This window comes from Pteronotus mesoamericanus, unplaced genomic scaffold (assembly GCF_021234165.1).
Source record: "Pteronotus mesoamericanus isolate MK-2021 breed Mesoamerican mustached bat unplaced genomic scaffold, CSHL_Meso_final contig_702, whole genome shotgun sequence".
Classification (NCBI taxonomy): domain Eukaryota; kingdom Metazoa; phylum Chordata; class Mammalia; order Chiroptera; family Mormoopidae; genus Pteronotus; species Pteronotus mesoamericanus.
This window is the reverse complement of record NW_026555239.1, coordinates 3,040,879-3,056,546: the sequence shown is the minus strand read 5'-3', so window position 1 is coordinate 3,056,546 and position 15,668 is coordinate 3,040,879. Positions and strand designations below refer to the sequence as shown.

Genomic DNA, 15,668 nt, shown 5'->3' with positions numbered 1-15,668 from the left:
CTTTTGGTTGTGCAAGGAGGCAAGGTGTATCTACCTACACCTCCATCTTGGCCGGAAGTCCTGATTTAGTTATTATACTTTTTTAGTGGGTTTCCATACTCAAGTTATGTTATCTGCAAATAGGTTTACTTCTTTCCAATCAGTTGCCTTTTTGTTCCCTTGCCTAATTGCCCTATTATATTAGAACTTCTAGTATAATGTTGGACAGAAGCAGCAGGAGCTGACCCCTTGTTTTGTTTCTGACCCACCAAATGTGATGGTAGCTGTGGTTTTTCATGAATGTTCTTGAGCAGCCGCAGAAGCTCCCTTCTGTTCCTAGTTTGTAGAGCGTGTGTATCACAAACGGTGTTGCATCTTGCCGAACATTTTTTCCAAGCCCACTGAGATGATCAGAGTAGTGTTTGGCTGTGTGATTACTGAACGAAGAGAAACCTTTTGTTCACGAAGTACCATCCAGTGATTGATGCAGAACACTTGAGTTCTGACTCAGAGCTTCAACAGCCTGGGAGAATTTTCTTTTTCCTCTAAGTTCTTGTCCTTTCAGTGGACGTTTTCACCAGTTCCTTTTTGAGCATTAGGCATGTCTGAGACCTTCACCAGCTCTCCCTCCAGTAATGCTTGCAGTCAGGAAGGAGAGAGAGAAAAATGGAGAGAGGAACAGTGCACCAAGCAGCCTGGTGCTTGTTTGCTCTGAGACTTTCGGGTTCGGAGGGGAGCATGACTTCCTGTGGGAGCAGCTGTGCTGTCTTAGGAGGTGGGGTTTGATGTGGGTTGGCAGGGAGAGGGGAGGGGGCGTGGCCGACTGGGCAATGGAAGCAGGTACGGGGTGGGGGGCACAGAGTGCAGAATCTGAGTTCGTCTCATCCACCCCTCCCTCCAGCACAGTCACGTGTTTCCTCAAGCACGGCCCCTGCCTTCCACATCCTTCTCTGTCCCTCCTTTCCTTCCTCTTTCTTCTTTTATTTCCAAGTTTCTGAAGGAGAAGCAGCCTAAAAAAAAAATACACACATACAAGAAAGGTACAGAGAGGTAATACGCCAAAGTTAGATTCTCATAAAAATGTGTGTTTGCGTGCGCTGAAGGGCAGCTGGTGCCCAAGGCCCCTTTAATGTCAGTCCAGGAAGTGTGGGTTTTAGTCTGTCCCTCTCGCTTTCTTTCTTCCCCTGAATGTTTCCATGTTGAGTCTAAGCTGTACTTCACGGGGGGCGGGGGGCGCAGGCGGTGGTCTGGCATATTCTGTAGAACAGCACTAAGTCCTTCTCTCTCAGGATCCCACCATTGCCCTTTTCTCATTTTCATGAGATTACCCTGACATCATAATGTTTTGTTTTATTTCCTAATTTAAGCTTTGTGGCTTTAAATGAAGATTCCTGGGTGTTGTGTTTTTGGCGGTTGTCTGTAAGCTCCATGTGAGAGTACCGCAAGAGGCGGCGGTCCCACTCGGCTGCCGGGTAAGGAGTGGCCTCCTGCGCTGAGGCTCTGCCCAGGACAGTCAGGCGAGGGCAGGCGGGCCCCCTGTCCGCAGAGCTGGGCTCCGGCGGCCTCCTGGGCGTCCCTCCGGGATTAAGCAGCGCTGCCTGACAGAACTGTGTGTGTTCTCAAGCTGCCCCTCCAGTGCAGAAGCCACAGCAACAGGTGACCATTGGGGGCCAAAATGTGGCAGGAATGAAGGGCCGTGCCTTTTATTTTATTTACACGTGAATGTGCTTGGCTGTGTGTGGCTGGCAGCTGGACAGCGCGTGGCTTGGTGCCACCTTGGTCAGGCTTGGGGACGGGGTGGAGCTCTTCTCCTCCCCTTTGGGGCTGCCTCACCAGCTGGAGGACAGTAAGCAGGTGGCATCTGTCCCTCTCTGTCTGAGCTTGTCTTGTGTGGCCTGCCCAGGTAAGCAGGTAACATCCCTGTTTGGCAGAGTTGGTGGCCGAGTGTCCAGCGAGAGGGAAGCTGCCTGGGTCAACAGGGCCCTGGCCCCTGGCTCTGCTGGCCTGGCGGCCGCGTACCCTCCTCCAAGTGGAGCGCTGGCGCCCAAGAAGCAGCTTTACCAGGTGACTGTGTCTTGGGCAGTTATGGGTCTTTTTGATGACCCGAGTCACCATGACCCAGAGGCCTGTGCTGCCCTGGGGGTGGGTACTTGCAGTTGTCCCTCCCGGGGGTCTTCAGGATTCTGTTCTGTGTGCAAGGACCTTTGCCTCCAGGAAAGGCTTTCACTGGTTGACGTTCTTTCTAATTATAACAAAAATAAGCCCCTGGTCTAAGAGCCCCTTATCTCTGCGTGGAGTAGGGGAAAGTTGAGCATTTTCACCTCTGCCTTACAGCCCACCACCCAGACCTTTCAAACCTGTTGCTGTCTCAGGGAAACTTTGATTGCTGGGGACATCTCCATGGAAACAGGATCTTTGTTGCTTGAGGCTCTGTGGCTCCCGTAGTTCCCCCGCCACCCCCGCCCCGCCACCGCCCTGTCCCCCACACACACACACTCACGTTTCTAACACCATGGTTAGCTGTTTTGTGTGGCTTGTTACGTCTCAGGCACTAGCTTTGGCTCCAGGCGGGAAATGCAGTAATAAGAACATGAGCTCTGGTTTAAAAAAAGAAAGAAAGAAAGAAAGAAAGAAAGAAAGGAAGAAAAAAAAAGATTTAGTGTATTCAATGCAAGGAGCCACAACAATTAAGACCAAAGGAAAAAAAGCTCTGTGCTGGCTCATTAATAATTGCACTGTGCAAGAGGACCCGTGCCCAGAAGGGGCTCTGCCCCGACCCACCCAGGAAGCACAGCTGGGAAGCCCACGGCTGCAGCCACCCCTGCAGCTGCCTGGCGCTGCCCTCCCTGAGCACGTTGGGAGCTGGGATCTTACAGGCCGGGGTTCAGCACTGGGTGTGTCGTTAGGAGTGATGAGTGTCTGGCCCCTCCCTGGAGACACCACTCAGCCTCCCAGAAGCCAGTTCTGGGGCCTTCCTTGCTCCTGGCCTGTTACTGCCCTCAGTGAGGCAGGGCGAGGCCGCGGTCCGGCCCGGGTCCAGGCCAGACGAGGGCTGATAGCTCCAAGTGGGTTGTAGGTGAGCTGGAGGCAGGGTTGGGGCCTGGCGCATCCGGGGTGCGCTCGTTAGGCCTCCGTCCCTGTGCTCACCGTCCTCAGCCTCGGGGCGGTGTGGGCGCATGGGTCTCCACATGGCATTAGGAGGGGCTCCACAGAGTCTTCTTTTGTTGAAGCTCCAGGAGAGAAGTGAGCTTACCCTTCACGCTGTTGAGATTGTGTATCTGGAAGCCATCTTGTTGACCAGACAGCCCTGTGAGTCTGTTCAAGTATGTGTTGTTGACCACACATCCTTGTGTGATGGCCCAGCAAGCCATCTGCTTGGACTCCATGGTGGGAGTGCTGACGAGGCCCGTTGCTGCGCAGGCGGCGCGGGACCGGCCAGGGCTTCACGGGAACACGCCGCGGGGCCGGCTGACAGGCTGCGGGGCCGGGCGCCTGTTCAGAGGCCTCGGAAGGGGTTTACCGCCCTTCTAGGTGTCAGCTCCCCAGCCAGGGTTTCACCCCGCCAGGAACTGGACTTGCCCTTCTTGGCGGCCTGTGGGCGTGGCGAGAACAGACGCAGGCGCTTGTCCGCGGGGGTTTTGCATGGTAGACCTTGCCAGAGGTGGGCACTGCCTGGCAGATTTGCTTAGGGGACTTCCATTTCCAGAAGTAGCTGGCGTTAGTTCCACGTTACCTTTAGTGTGTACTTACCTTGTTTTATTTCTTTTTTTGTTTTACCTTAAAGGGAGCACGTTCCCTAACTTGAGACATACTGTACTGATGAATGGTCCATCGTAGCTCTTTATGGCTGTGAGGGGGACTGAGGCACCCCTGCTTTTCTGGTGCACCTTTGCCAAGTGCCACTGTCCCCTCCTCCTTTCTGAAAACCACTGTGGCATAAGTGTGGCCACGCCCCACGTGGGCTCTGCCATTCTCTTTGGCCCAAACTAGAGACTCTGCCAGCAAGCAGAGTGCCAGTCGGCGCCTTGCCGCCCAGAGGCGCTCTCTCCGGCAGATTTGCAGTGGGCGCCCTGGTCATGCCGTGTGCCTGCGGATTTCAGATTCCGCGCTTCGTGTACTGCCGCGCTCTGTGCTTGCGGAGAGGGGCGCGGAGGGCAGCAGGCCTGGCCGAGCCAGGGCCCTTGGCTGGCCCCTTAAATACTCCAGGACTCCACAGGGAGGGAGGGATGCTGCGGGCCTAAACCAAGCTAGGAAAGGGCCTTTTTGATTTGTTCAGGATAGGAAGACTTCAAAATCTTCCCTGTGTGTGTGTGCTCCTTTCCTTTTTTACCATTTCACATGAAATCTGTGGGTATACTCAGGCTGCTAATCTGGACCTCCATTTAAACCCGAGTTAAATTGCAAATTTAACAAGGCTAAGTACCATGGCTGCCTCCAGCCACGGTGCCTGAGAGCAATCTGAGAATGTGCGATCAATATTTATTAGCATTCTGCCACCGCATCCTGCACTGGTGACCTGGCTGTCGGTCTCCGGGAGCTGCCGTGCAGCGTGGACTCATTAATGAGATTTCCTCGCCTGCGCCTTCCGCCGCCCTTGTGCCGTGGAGCCCGACTCGCCTGGAGGCTGCCGTCGAGGCCGCTGTCGCCGTGCCAGCTGTGGGGACGCATCATTTCCCTCCAAGAGTTCATAGCCCCTCGCAGGGCTTCTCTCCTCTGAAGCACTCAGCATGGACTGTGCAGCTCATAGGAGGGCTTCTCCGGATTCCATGGGCTGCGGGCAAAGGGGCAGTGGGCTCGCGGCCTGGCCCTCCTGCCTGACTCAAGATTGTGCGCAGCAGGGAAGCTGTGCCTCCGGGCACAGCGCTTTCACCCGATGCTGTGCTGGGGCCTGTGAGGGGCCGAGCCCAGAATGGGAGATTTTTAAAACCACATTTATAGGAGATTTTTTAAAAACTGATCTTAGAGACAGACATCGATTTGTTGCTCCGCTCATTTACACACTCATTGGTTGATTCTTGTATGTGCCCTGATGGGGATGGAGCCTGCGTCCTTGGCCTATTGGGATGACACTCTAACCAACTGAGCTACTCGGCCACGGACTGAAGATTGTTTCTGATTATTAAAACAATATGATAACATGATGGGAATACAGAAAAAAATTAAACCATCTATAATCTTACTACCCAAAGAACCACTGTCACAATTGGTAGATTTCCTTTGTTCTTTTTTAATGCATATAAACCATTTTGATAAATTAGGATTGTACTCACACATTTATGTATCTTGGTTTTTCAAGTGATTTCGTATCACGAGTGCTTCTATACACCTTTAACTATTTTGAAATGTTAATTTTTAAGTGGTACTTCATTATGTTGGGGGCACCATAGTTTACTTGGGGTGTCTCTGCTGTTTTCCTATTAGAAATCACAGCGGAGGGACCGCTCGCCGCCCTGCCTGACGGCCCTGGCAGGCCCGGCCCCCCCATCTGTGGCGCTCGCCAGCTCCAGCTGACTGTATGCTTGTGTCTTGCAGATTGTTTGCTGCACGAGGAGAACTTCTCGGTGAGGTGCCCCAAGCACAAGGTGAGTCCCAGCCCCCCGGGGCCCCCTCACCTGCCCCCAGCCCTGGGAGACCTGCAGCGTGGGGTCAGCACCCCGTGTGGCATGGGGGGCACTGGGAGAAGTGTGTTGGAGAGAACCATGTTTGTTACAAGAAATTAGAAGATCAAACTCAATAAAACTACTGATTTCCTCTTTAATTTAATGGAAACCCAGTTCACAGGTTGGCGTGAGGTAATAAGGTTGGTTGTGGGCCTTAATACATAAGTAAAGGCGGTTTCCCAGACCAGGGGAAACGGAGTTCACTCCAGGGTTTTGGGGACACTCGGTCTCTTCCAGGTTCCACAACCCATGGTCCACGGTGGGCAGTTGAGGGGCTTCCACTGCCTCGTTCCCACTTGGTTCAGGAGGCGGTCTCTTGGCAGCCTCTTCCGGGGAAGGGGGAAAGGTCGGGGCGGCGGCCGCTCTGAGAGGCCGTGCGTGAGTGCACGTGTGTTTACAATATGGACGAGGAACCCGGTGCTGGTGCCAGCAGCCGCTGTCTCCTCTGGCTGAGGTCACAGCGACACCTGGTGGTCACTGGCTGCTCAGTCCTCAGTCTCCAAGTAGGGCCAGAAAGTGCTAGAAAGAGGTCATCCTGACAGGTCTGCCTTCAAAACACTCCTGAAACATGCTCGCTTATGCTTTTCTTTAAAAATTATTTCCAGAGGTGATTCTACAAACTTACAGTGTTCTCTTTATTACTTACTCTACGTTTTTGTTTTTTAAACTTCCCTTTTTTAATGGTCATGTTTTGCCTCAGAAAACCCTCAGTATCTCCTGTTTGTCACTCAATACTGACTCTGCTTTTTCTTTCCTTTCCATGTGCTGCTCTCCTCCCCTCTGCCCGCCCTGCCCCCCACGCTCGCTCCTCTGTCCCTCCCGCTGCCTCCTGGGCTTTGCCGGCGCCAGCCTCCCCTCCCATGCCCTCTCCCCGCCTTGCAGAACAAGACAGCGAAAGGCAGCCTCAGCACAGAGCAGTCGGAGCGGGGGTGAGGGGGGCAGTGTGCCGTGGGAATGGAAAGTACAGCAAGCACAGGTGAGTCGGCGCGCCCCGGCCGCTGCCGTGGGAACTGCCACCGCCGGGCGGAGAAGAGGTGTGGTTGTTGCTTAGGAAGGCGCTGTGGGGCTTCTGACACTGTCCCCTCGCCGTGGGGTTCAAGGGGACTGCTCCGAAATCAGGCCTCGCGTGCCGTGCTCCTGAGGGCAGGGGCGCCGCAGCCCCCGCGACCCCGGCACAGAAAGGCTTCCAGCCCGGCGGCTCTTCTCCCTAATTAGTCCTTTATCTGTAACGCTGATGGTGGGTTGGGTTTCATTTTCTAAACAAAAAATTTCCCAAGTTTCAGCACCTGAAATCCCCGCCCCCACACTATGAAGGATTTTTTTTTCACATAAGTACAAAGGAGAGGAAAATCCTCCTAAAGATTTAGTAGACTGGAGCATCCGGTTTCATGTTACTCTTAAAAATCCCCCGGGATTGAGTTGTGCTCTTCGCGAGTGCGGCTGTGGGCTGCGGTCAGGGCTGGCGGCTGGACCCGGAAGCGGGATGGCAGGACCTGGGTCTCAGAAGCCGCGGGTCTGCTGCCCCCTGCTGGCGCCTCGCCCTCCCCGCCTCGCTGAGGGACGAGGGAAACTGCTTGTAAAGAGGGAGAAAAACCCAAACGTGACTTGGGCGCTCAATGCTGCAGGATGGCATTGGGGCCCGGTTGCCCCAGAAATGCCCCTGGAGGGACTCTTTCTCCTCAAAAGAAGGGCTCTGTGTGGACCCCGGCTGTCTGAGCCCGGGCTGGAGGAGTACGGGCTGGGCCCGGGGCGGGGAGGAGGGAGCGGGGGAGTGGCATCAGCCATTTGGTGGCCACGCCCACAGGTGAGCCGGTGCCGCCCTGCCCCTCCCCGTTGGGGCGGAGCGTTCCCCTCCAGGAAGCGCGGGCTTTGGGGCCTTGGGCTCCTAGGCGGCACCCTGCCGACTGCCCTGGGTGCCTGCAACGCTCTCAGGGGTCTGTGAGATGGGGCGTCGCCGTGCTGTTTTCTCTCTTCTTCAGGGAGTTGAGGTGTGAAAGGGAGGACAAGACAGGACAGGCGGTCGGATCACAGGAAGCAGTGGAGCGGGTGGGCCATGGGGGCCATCAGCAGCAGCGGCCACTGGCCCAAGTCCTTTCCTGCCAGGCAGCCTGGCTGGCTTTTCAAGGATGTTTCTGCTGGCCCTTCTCCGTGTCCCTAGTCTTGATGGCGCCTGGGCAGGCTCTGCCACTGTCCGTTGATTCCTCTGCCCAGCCCAGGCAGGCGGCTCTCCTTCCCTGTGGACCACGAAGAGTATCCCTGGAAGGCCCGGTTCGGAAAAGAGCTGTTTGTTGTCGGGAGCCGTTTGTTTTTGCCGTGGAATTCCGGCCCGTGTGGGCGAAGAGGGAGCCAGGGCCCTGGGCCTCTCCTTGGGAGCGGCAGTTCACCATCTCCTCCCACCCGCCCCTCCCGAGCCCCGCTGGGCAGCCCTGCCCTGCAGGGGACAGAAGCCTCCGTCACTCCTCAGAGGCTGGCGCTGCTGTGCCCTGCTGACCAAAGAAACTGCAGCGCAGTGACAAGTGGCCTGTCACTGTGGACAGTTTCAGGTCTGTCAGGGTCAAAACATTCACTTGCAGGCCCCTGACCAGTGTGGCTCAGCTGGTTGGGCGTCACTCCGCAAACCAAAAGGTTGGGGTGTAAATCCTGGTCAGGGCACAAGCCTGGGTTGTGGGTTCGGTCCTAGGTCAGGGCACAGGCAAGAGGCGAGCAATCAGCGATTCTCTCCCTCTCTCCCTCCCTTCCTCCTCTCTAAAAATAAATCTTTTTTTAAAATGTCACTTCTCAGAGTGACCAGGGGCAGACATAACCCCCACCCAAAAGGAGCATTCATCTGGGCTCCCTGCGGGGGACAAGAGCCACCATCATTGGGTCCTCTTTGCAGGCAGAGAGGGGGCAGAGGGTGTACAAGTGAGTCGGTAGCGGCGTGACCTTTAGCGAACGTCCCTCCAGTCCTGTCCCTTCTCTGCCTCAGCGGTCCTCACCCCACCTAGAGCCAGGTCCAGGTGCTAGCCATGCCCCAAGGCCTGTGGCCGGCTCCTCGGAGGCTGGGCTGCCTCCCATCTCAGGTGACAGGCTCTGGCTTGACATCAGTGCCCCTTGTTCACAGAGGCCTTCCCTCCTCTGTCCCTGCGTGAGACGCCCTCCGATCTTCTGCAGCCTTCCTAGCATCACCTCAGCTCCCAGCCATCTGTTCACGGTCACCTGCGTCTCCACTGGGCTGGTTGCTTGGCGAGGACGGGGGCCGGGGCTTTGTTTGCATGGAGTGGGCATGTGGTGCCAAGGGAGTTGGGGGTAAAGGAGCATGTGCTCCCACCCCCAGAAGTGTTGCCTCTAGGCTGTGACCTCAGTCGGTACAGGTTCAGAGTGAGACCCGGGCCCCTGCTGCGGTTGGAGGCGGTGCCGGCGCAGAGGCCACGGGGCTGCGGCTGAGGGGGCGAGCGGGAAGGTTTCTGCGCAAAGCGAGACCCTGCTCCCCTGCAGCCGAACCTCGAGATCTTCTCGGAGGGAACGTGCAAGGCCCTTGGCCCTGGGGCGTGCACTCACCCAGGCCCTGCCGTGTTCCCCATGTTGGGACCACGCAGCAACTGAGGCTCAAAGGCGGAGTCCCTGGGGCCCCGTCAGAAGAGCTGTGCTAGATGTGAGCCGCAGTCCCACCGCTAACCAGCTGTGTGGTTCTGGGCCACATGTGTCACCTCCCAGGTCCACTGGGATACAGGGTCAGGCCTCTGTGTCACCATGAAATGATGTCTGTGAAGCCCCTGGCAGAGTGCCTGGCACATAATAGGTGCTTCAAGAATTTTCTTCCTGTTCTCCCTACCAAAGGAGCAGTTTTTTAGAAGTAACACTGAGAAGCTAGGGTCCCGTTCCATTTGGGGCTTCATGTATTTGGGCCGGTCTAATACCCAAACCTGGGGAGCGGTCCCCATCGGCAAGGCCGGAAGGCCAGGATGTGCCCCCATCCCTGAGCGAGAGCCCCTGGCCAGGCTGGCCCAGAAGCCGGGCTTCCTTCTGAGGGCGCGGGCTGGGACGAGAACTGCTGTTGCGGGTAAGGGGCAGGGTAGGGGTGGAAGCCACACACAGCCGAGCGCTGGTGGCAGCACATGCTGCCCTTTGCTCCCGCCACAAGCAGGGCCTCACAGGGTGTGCATGCCACTTGGGCCTCTGTCTTTTCACACCGGTGTCCCATATCCCCACCAGAATTGCTCCTCCGGTCATTGTTTCAGGCCTCCCATTAGTTCCATTCTTGCCATGACGTTTACAAAAGGACCTTTGGTCCCTAGGGTGGCATCGGAGAAGATTGCTCCTCTCCCGCTTGCTGGCAGCCTCAGGCTCAGGGAAGCCGTGGGGCGGCGGGGAGACTCCTTCTGGGTGGACCGCAACGGCCGGCATGACCTCCTGGGGAGTCACACTTGTCACTGTGAACAGACATCCTGAGAGCAGCCAGATGGCTCAGGCCTGTGTCCCCAGGGCCTGGTGGCTGGAGTCCCGGGGTTTAAGTGGGGACATCGTCCTGCTGTCCCTGTAAGGTTCTCCTGTTTTCCTGTGTTGCTGCCAGGCAGTTCAGATCTCTCTGGCAAGGGCGGCATGTGCGCGCTTCGCATAGAGCGCTCTCAGCCAGTGCGCACAGACCGCCCTAAGTTGTGCGGATTAGTAAACTTTATGGAATCGAAGGGGCAAGTGACACCTGGGCTGTCCCTGGATTAGCTTGTTCGAGGCAGGGGCAGGCGAGCTGTGCCGAGAGCGCCGCCACTGGCGAGTGAGGGTGATGCCGCGCTGCTCTGGGCCGGTCTCTCAGGGCTGAATTCCTCACAAACTGCCGTGTCTCTCGGAGACCCTCGCCCACGGAGTGGCCTGAGAGGCATCCCCAGGAGGCCAGTGGTTCAACCCCGTCTACCCCACTTGGGTCACCAGGGCCTTTCTGAGCTCGGCGCCTGGGCTGAAGGCGGTGACATGGGCGGCAGGGGAGGCTGCGGAGCTGGCTCACTGGGAGCCCCCACGAGTGGCCCCGAGCCAGCTCTCCTGCAGGGGGGCGGGGTGCTCGGCCGGCGCGCCGCCAAGTGCTGATCCAGGCCCTCGGAGGGTGGCCCCCGAGCCAGGGTCCCCCTGAGGTGTCCCCCCTCCAGGGCAGCCCCCACCTGGAGGGTCGGGGAGCTCTCTCCCTGTCCCAGCTCCTTCCATGCCCTGGGGAGGTGGGCACTCAGTGAGGGGCACTCAGTCTTAGTCCCTCGCAGCCGCGGGCCATCGCTGCCCTTAGCCGTGTCCCAGGCCCAGAGCCAAACGGCAGCTCTACCCCTGGTCTGGGATGTCACCCAGGCCAGCAGCTCCTGGCTGCTGGACCACAGGGAGGTTCCCAGCACCCAGCATCTGTTCTGTCTTGCAGGTGAGACTGTGGAGGTGAGAAGGTGGTGGCCACACGCGATGGAATGGAAATGGCCCTACTGTGCAGCCACACCCCGCCCCGCCCACCGTGCCTGCCCGCCGCTCCTCTTCCCAAGTCCTCACATCACACTCTAACCAAGACACCACAGGAAAGACAGACCCGAGACGTCAGAATGGCTGTTTCCATGGACACAATCTCCATAGTGACAATGTGGGGGGTGGGGGGAGGGTGGGGTGACGGGAAAGGGTGGGGGGTATTAAAAGGGAGGGATAAAAATATATATATATAAATCTATTTTTAGTCTGGAAAGACTTTGTTTAAATGAAAGGTGCGCTGTCCCTATTGATTCTATTTTAAAATTATCTAGTTAAAGAACTCCAAATTGGTTCCAATAACAGTGAAATTTAAATGTGAAATTGAACTCAAATGCTCATAAAGGACGCGGGTGTGGCTTTGCCCAGCTAGCCTGTCTCACACCGATTCCGAGATCTCCAGACCCAGGGTTCGAGCAGACCAACCACACCGACGCTGTCCTCTGTCATTCATTCGTCTCAAAGTGGGGAGGTTTGGGGGGGGAGTGGGGCGGTCCATGTTTTCAAGAGTGGGAGAATGATGTTTAAACACAAAAATAAATTTTTTCATTTCCAGAAACACTATTTATTTATTATTTTTAAAATTTTTATCTTTTTTGGGGGGGTGAAATTGGCAGGTGCCCTGAGGTCACAGCTGGGTCACTGTGGCCGGTGAGAACCCCTGCCAGGCCACTGTGCCCTGCCCCCCGGGTGGAAGGACAGGAGATCAGCCGCAGGAGGGACACGAGGGGACCGAGCTGTGTGGGGCACCGCCGACCAGGACGCCCGCTTAGCCCTGTTTTCATTTTGCTTCCATTTTCATAAAGGAAACGGGGCCTGTCCGCGGAGCAGCCCTGTGCTACGTGATTCTTCATGTTGTTTTGTTTTGTTTTGTTTTGTAAAGTGTATAATTTTTTAAATATCTGAGTTTTAAAAAAAAAGAAAAAGAAAAAAAGTACAAAAAAATTCTTGTTAAGGCCTTAAGAAGGGGTTAGTGCATCTTTCAGGGGTCACTCTGCCGTGGGGATAAAATAGCTGTTTCACAAACAGTTTTATTTAAAAAAAAAATCAAAAAAAAATAATAAACTTCATTTTAACCTTGTTTCCTCTTCTGTTACTATAAAGCAAATGCGTCTCTTCCTCCTCCCAGTCCAGCCCCAAAGGCGGCTCGGGTGCGGCCAGTGCGGCCCGGCTGCTGCCGCAGGAGCCAACCCGGCGGCGCCTCGCTGCCGCTGCGCGGGGAGGGAGGGGCTCGGCCAGCGTGCGGGGACGTCGGATTTACTTAAGTTGATAGGAGAACATATTTCCAATCAACATTAATTTTAAAGGTTATAAAAAAATAATGCAATGTTAATGGACTTTTTTAGAGAACAGAAATACTGGAAGGAATGTTGTGAAGTAGAAATAAGCAATTATAAATGAGTTCTTGTGTGCTCATCAATTTGGGGCTGCAGAAATGGCAGATTAATTTCGTTTTAATGGCTGCATCAAGCAGTGTGGTCCATTTCTCATTCCGCTGCGCTGGGGTGGAGGTGTGGGTGGGTGTTCTGTGGCCCATAGGACCTGCATAGCAATGACGGCTTTTTGAGCTACTTGGCTTCTTGTCTGGTCTCAACTTGGCATTAACACAGTTCAAGTGAAATTGATAGATTTCAGGTGTCAAGAGCTAAACCACAAAACTTGAAAAATATGCATCTTGAGGAAAATATTTTCCTGACAGCAAATGATTCTTTGTCATTTTGCCTTTTATTCTCCCGTCCCCCTTTGACTTGGTGATGCTTTAGTGAAGCATTGTAATTGTCCTAGATCTTTCCTCAGACTGGCCTCTGAAATGACTTAGCTGGGGAGGGGCTGTGTGTGGCCCCCCGCCCCCCGCCCCCCCCCCCACCCCGACTCCAGCTTTCTACCTTCTGCTGGCAGCTTCAGCTGCTTGGGTTCCTCACCTCAGCTCCCAGCACTTCTGAGTTCCGTGCATTTTTTTTTAAATACTTAATTTTTTAGAGCAGTTTTAGGTGCATGGCAGTATTGAGCAGAAGGTACAAAACGTTCTCATAGACCCCCCTGGCCTACCACACACAGCTGTCCCCACTGCCAACAGCCCCCAGCAGAATAAGGGATACACTGGTTAAAATGAGCGAGCCTTCCCGGACACAGCATTGTCATGCTTTACATTAGGGTTCACTCTGTGTTGTGCGTTCTCTGAGTTTGAACTCATACAGCACAGACCTGTCATTTTGGTAGACAGTTTTCAGTGCTTCTAGAACTCTGTGCTCCTATTATCCATCCATACCTCTACCGGAGTTTTCCATTCGTTTAATGACGGACACCTTGGTTGCTTCCAAGTTTTGGCAATTTTGAATAAAGCCGCTATAAACATCACTGTTTTTGCTTGGACATGATTTTCAACACCTTTGAGTTAATACCAGGGACTGATTGCTGGATCACATGGTAAGAGAATGTTTTAGTTTCTAAGGAACCGCCGACCTACCTTCCGAAGCGCCTGCGCCATTGTGCGGGCGTCCCCACGGCAGCCAAGGAGAGTTCCCGGGCTCCGCGCCCTGGCAGCAGCGCCTGCCAGTGTCCTGGGTGGGGAATTCTAATGGGCATGTAGCGCTCGTTTTTTTAAAAATAATTTTTTAATTGTGGTTTAAGCATAAAATTTATGACCTTAACCAGTAAGTGCAGCTCAGTAGTGCTAATACATTCACATTGTCGGGCCACGGATCTCCAGAATTTTCCTTTCATCTTGCGAAGCGGAAGCCCTGTGCCCTAATACGAGCGGAAGGCGGGCCCTGCCCACTCCCTCTCCGGCCGCTGCTCCGGGCCGCGAGTTCCTACGCCCCCCGGCGGCGGCATTGCGGGACTGCAGCCACTGAGCCAGAGCCTCCGGGCGCGCCCGCGCAGTCAGCGCTGTAAGGTGAGTTGGCCGGGCGCTCCGCGCCCCCACGAGCTGGACGCAGGTTCTACCCTTTATTTCTATCCCCAGGGAGGAGCGGGAATTGGGAGGTTTGGGCTGCGGGCGCTGCCAAGCCTCGGGGGAGGGGCTAGGCGAGCAAAATGCCACCAACTTTCCGGAGGCCCCGCTGGGTGCTGCCGTGTTTTCTAGAACTCTCACTAGGGTCAGCTCCCTACATTGTGTTGGGAACCCAGGGCTGGGCCTTCGTGCCTGGGGGTCCCAGGGCCGGGCTCTTTCTGGTCCGCCATCTTTCAAACATTACCCTGGACTCAAGCCTCAGAGTGCAGTGTCCAGAGGATCCCTTTGCAGGTGACCCCCTGAGACAGGCGTGGTCCCTGGGGCGGGAGCGGGGAGTCGCCCCAGCAGCATCACCAGAGCAGAATCCCAGGGAGGGAGGGCTGAGTGTGTTCCTAAGAATAAATCTCGGTCACTTAGGCCATTATAGAAGTTTAACGCCAAGTGTAGAGCAGTAGCTCAGAGCAAGACTTTGAAATGGACCATAATGCCTCTCTGTAACTTTGACCTGAGTGACTCCAGGGACTCTCTCTCCTCTGTGCCTTGGGGACCATAAAGCCACCTACCTTAAAGGCTGTGGGGAGGACAGAGTGAACAGCAGTGCCTGGCACGCCACTACCTCATCAACAGAAGCTGCGGTTATGCAATCATGGCCGAAGGCCACAGGCCTCGTGATTGCAGCTTTTTCTCGCTGCCATCCGAGACAACAGGCCCCTTGTAGGGGAGGGCATTGCCTGAATCCCAGGCTCTGTCACTGCCCTGCATGTTCCCATGAGGATGACTGCTTGGAGAGAGCATGGCATCCAAAATAAAAGCTAGGTAACGCGATTTATTGAGGGTCACTGCGTGACAGACACTCGGACCATCCTGCCTGCCCCGCTAACCATCCTGTCCTGAGTAGAAAGTGGCCACCCACCGGGACAGGGGCATTGAGCTGAGGCCAGGAGAGAAGCCATAGGCTAGATCCTAGAAGTCCCCAGGGTGCCTGTGGATCCAGCCCTCCTGGTCTGTGGCATGACCTCAAAACCGGTCTTGCTGCTTCCTGGAGGCTCAGGGACCCCCAATTCCATGCCGTCCAGTCCTCAGCCAGACTTGCAAAGCCCAGGTCTCCGCCGTCTCCCTCCCACTGCCACTCACCTCCTATGCTCAGGACTCTGCAGGGGTGCTTTGGTCCCATTGCCAAATCACCTTGGTTTGTAGTGCCAAAGCCAGCCAAAGTCCTCTGTGATGTCTTCCCAGAAAGTCCTGCTCCAGCCTGGGGCATTGTCCCCATGGCCCTCAAAGCAGTCTCTGCACGGCCGGCCTGGCATGTTGGCTCTGACCTCCACCTCCTCCTCTGTGTACAAGCACCCGGCAGCAGGCACCCGCCTGCGCCTTCCCACCGCGGCCATGAGTCCCCGACCCAGCACCTAGCTCTGGGAAGCCCAGCTCGGGTGGAACAGGATCCAAGCCGAGGCCAAGGCAAGATGCAGGGAGGGCCCAGCTGGGCCCCGGCAAGCTATACCCTCTGGGCCTGGGCCTGGCAGGAGAGTGTGATGTGGGAACTTGGGGAGAGGAGGAACAGCATTCACACACCAAGCAGGATTTTACCGAGAGGCGTGAGCACCCTA

General features: G+C 55.7%; 1 protein-coding gene across 1 annotated transcript in view; it reads left to right on the top strand.

Annotated features, from left to right (window-relative positions):
- TCF20 (transcription factor 20) overlaps positions 1–11,205 on the top strand; it is a 94,448-nt gene extending 83,243 nt beyond the window's left edge. The window contains exons 4-6 of the mRNA XM_054582468.1: positions 5,512–5,561; positions 6,489–6,615; positions 11,017–11,205. Coding sequence (XP_054438443.1) covers positions 5,512–5,561; positions 6,489–6,572 — 134 coding nt within the window. The 3' untranslated portion in view covers positions 6,573–6,615; positions 11,017–11,205. The remainder of the gene's footprint in view (positions 1–5,511; positions 5,562–6,488; positions 6,616–11,016) is intronic.
- Positions 11,206–15,668: the final 4,463 nt, after the last annotated feature.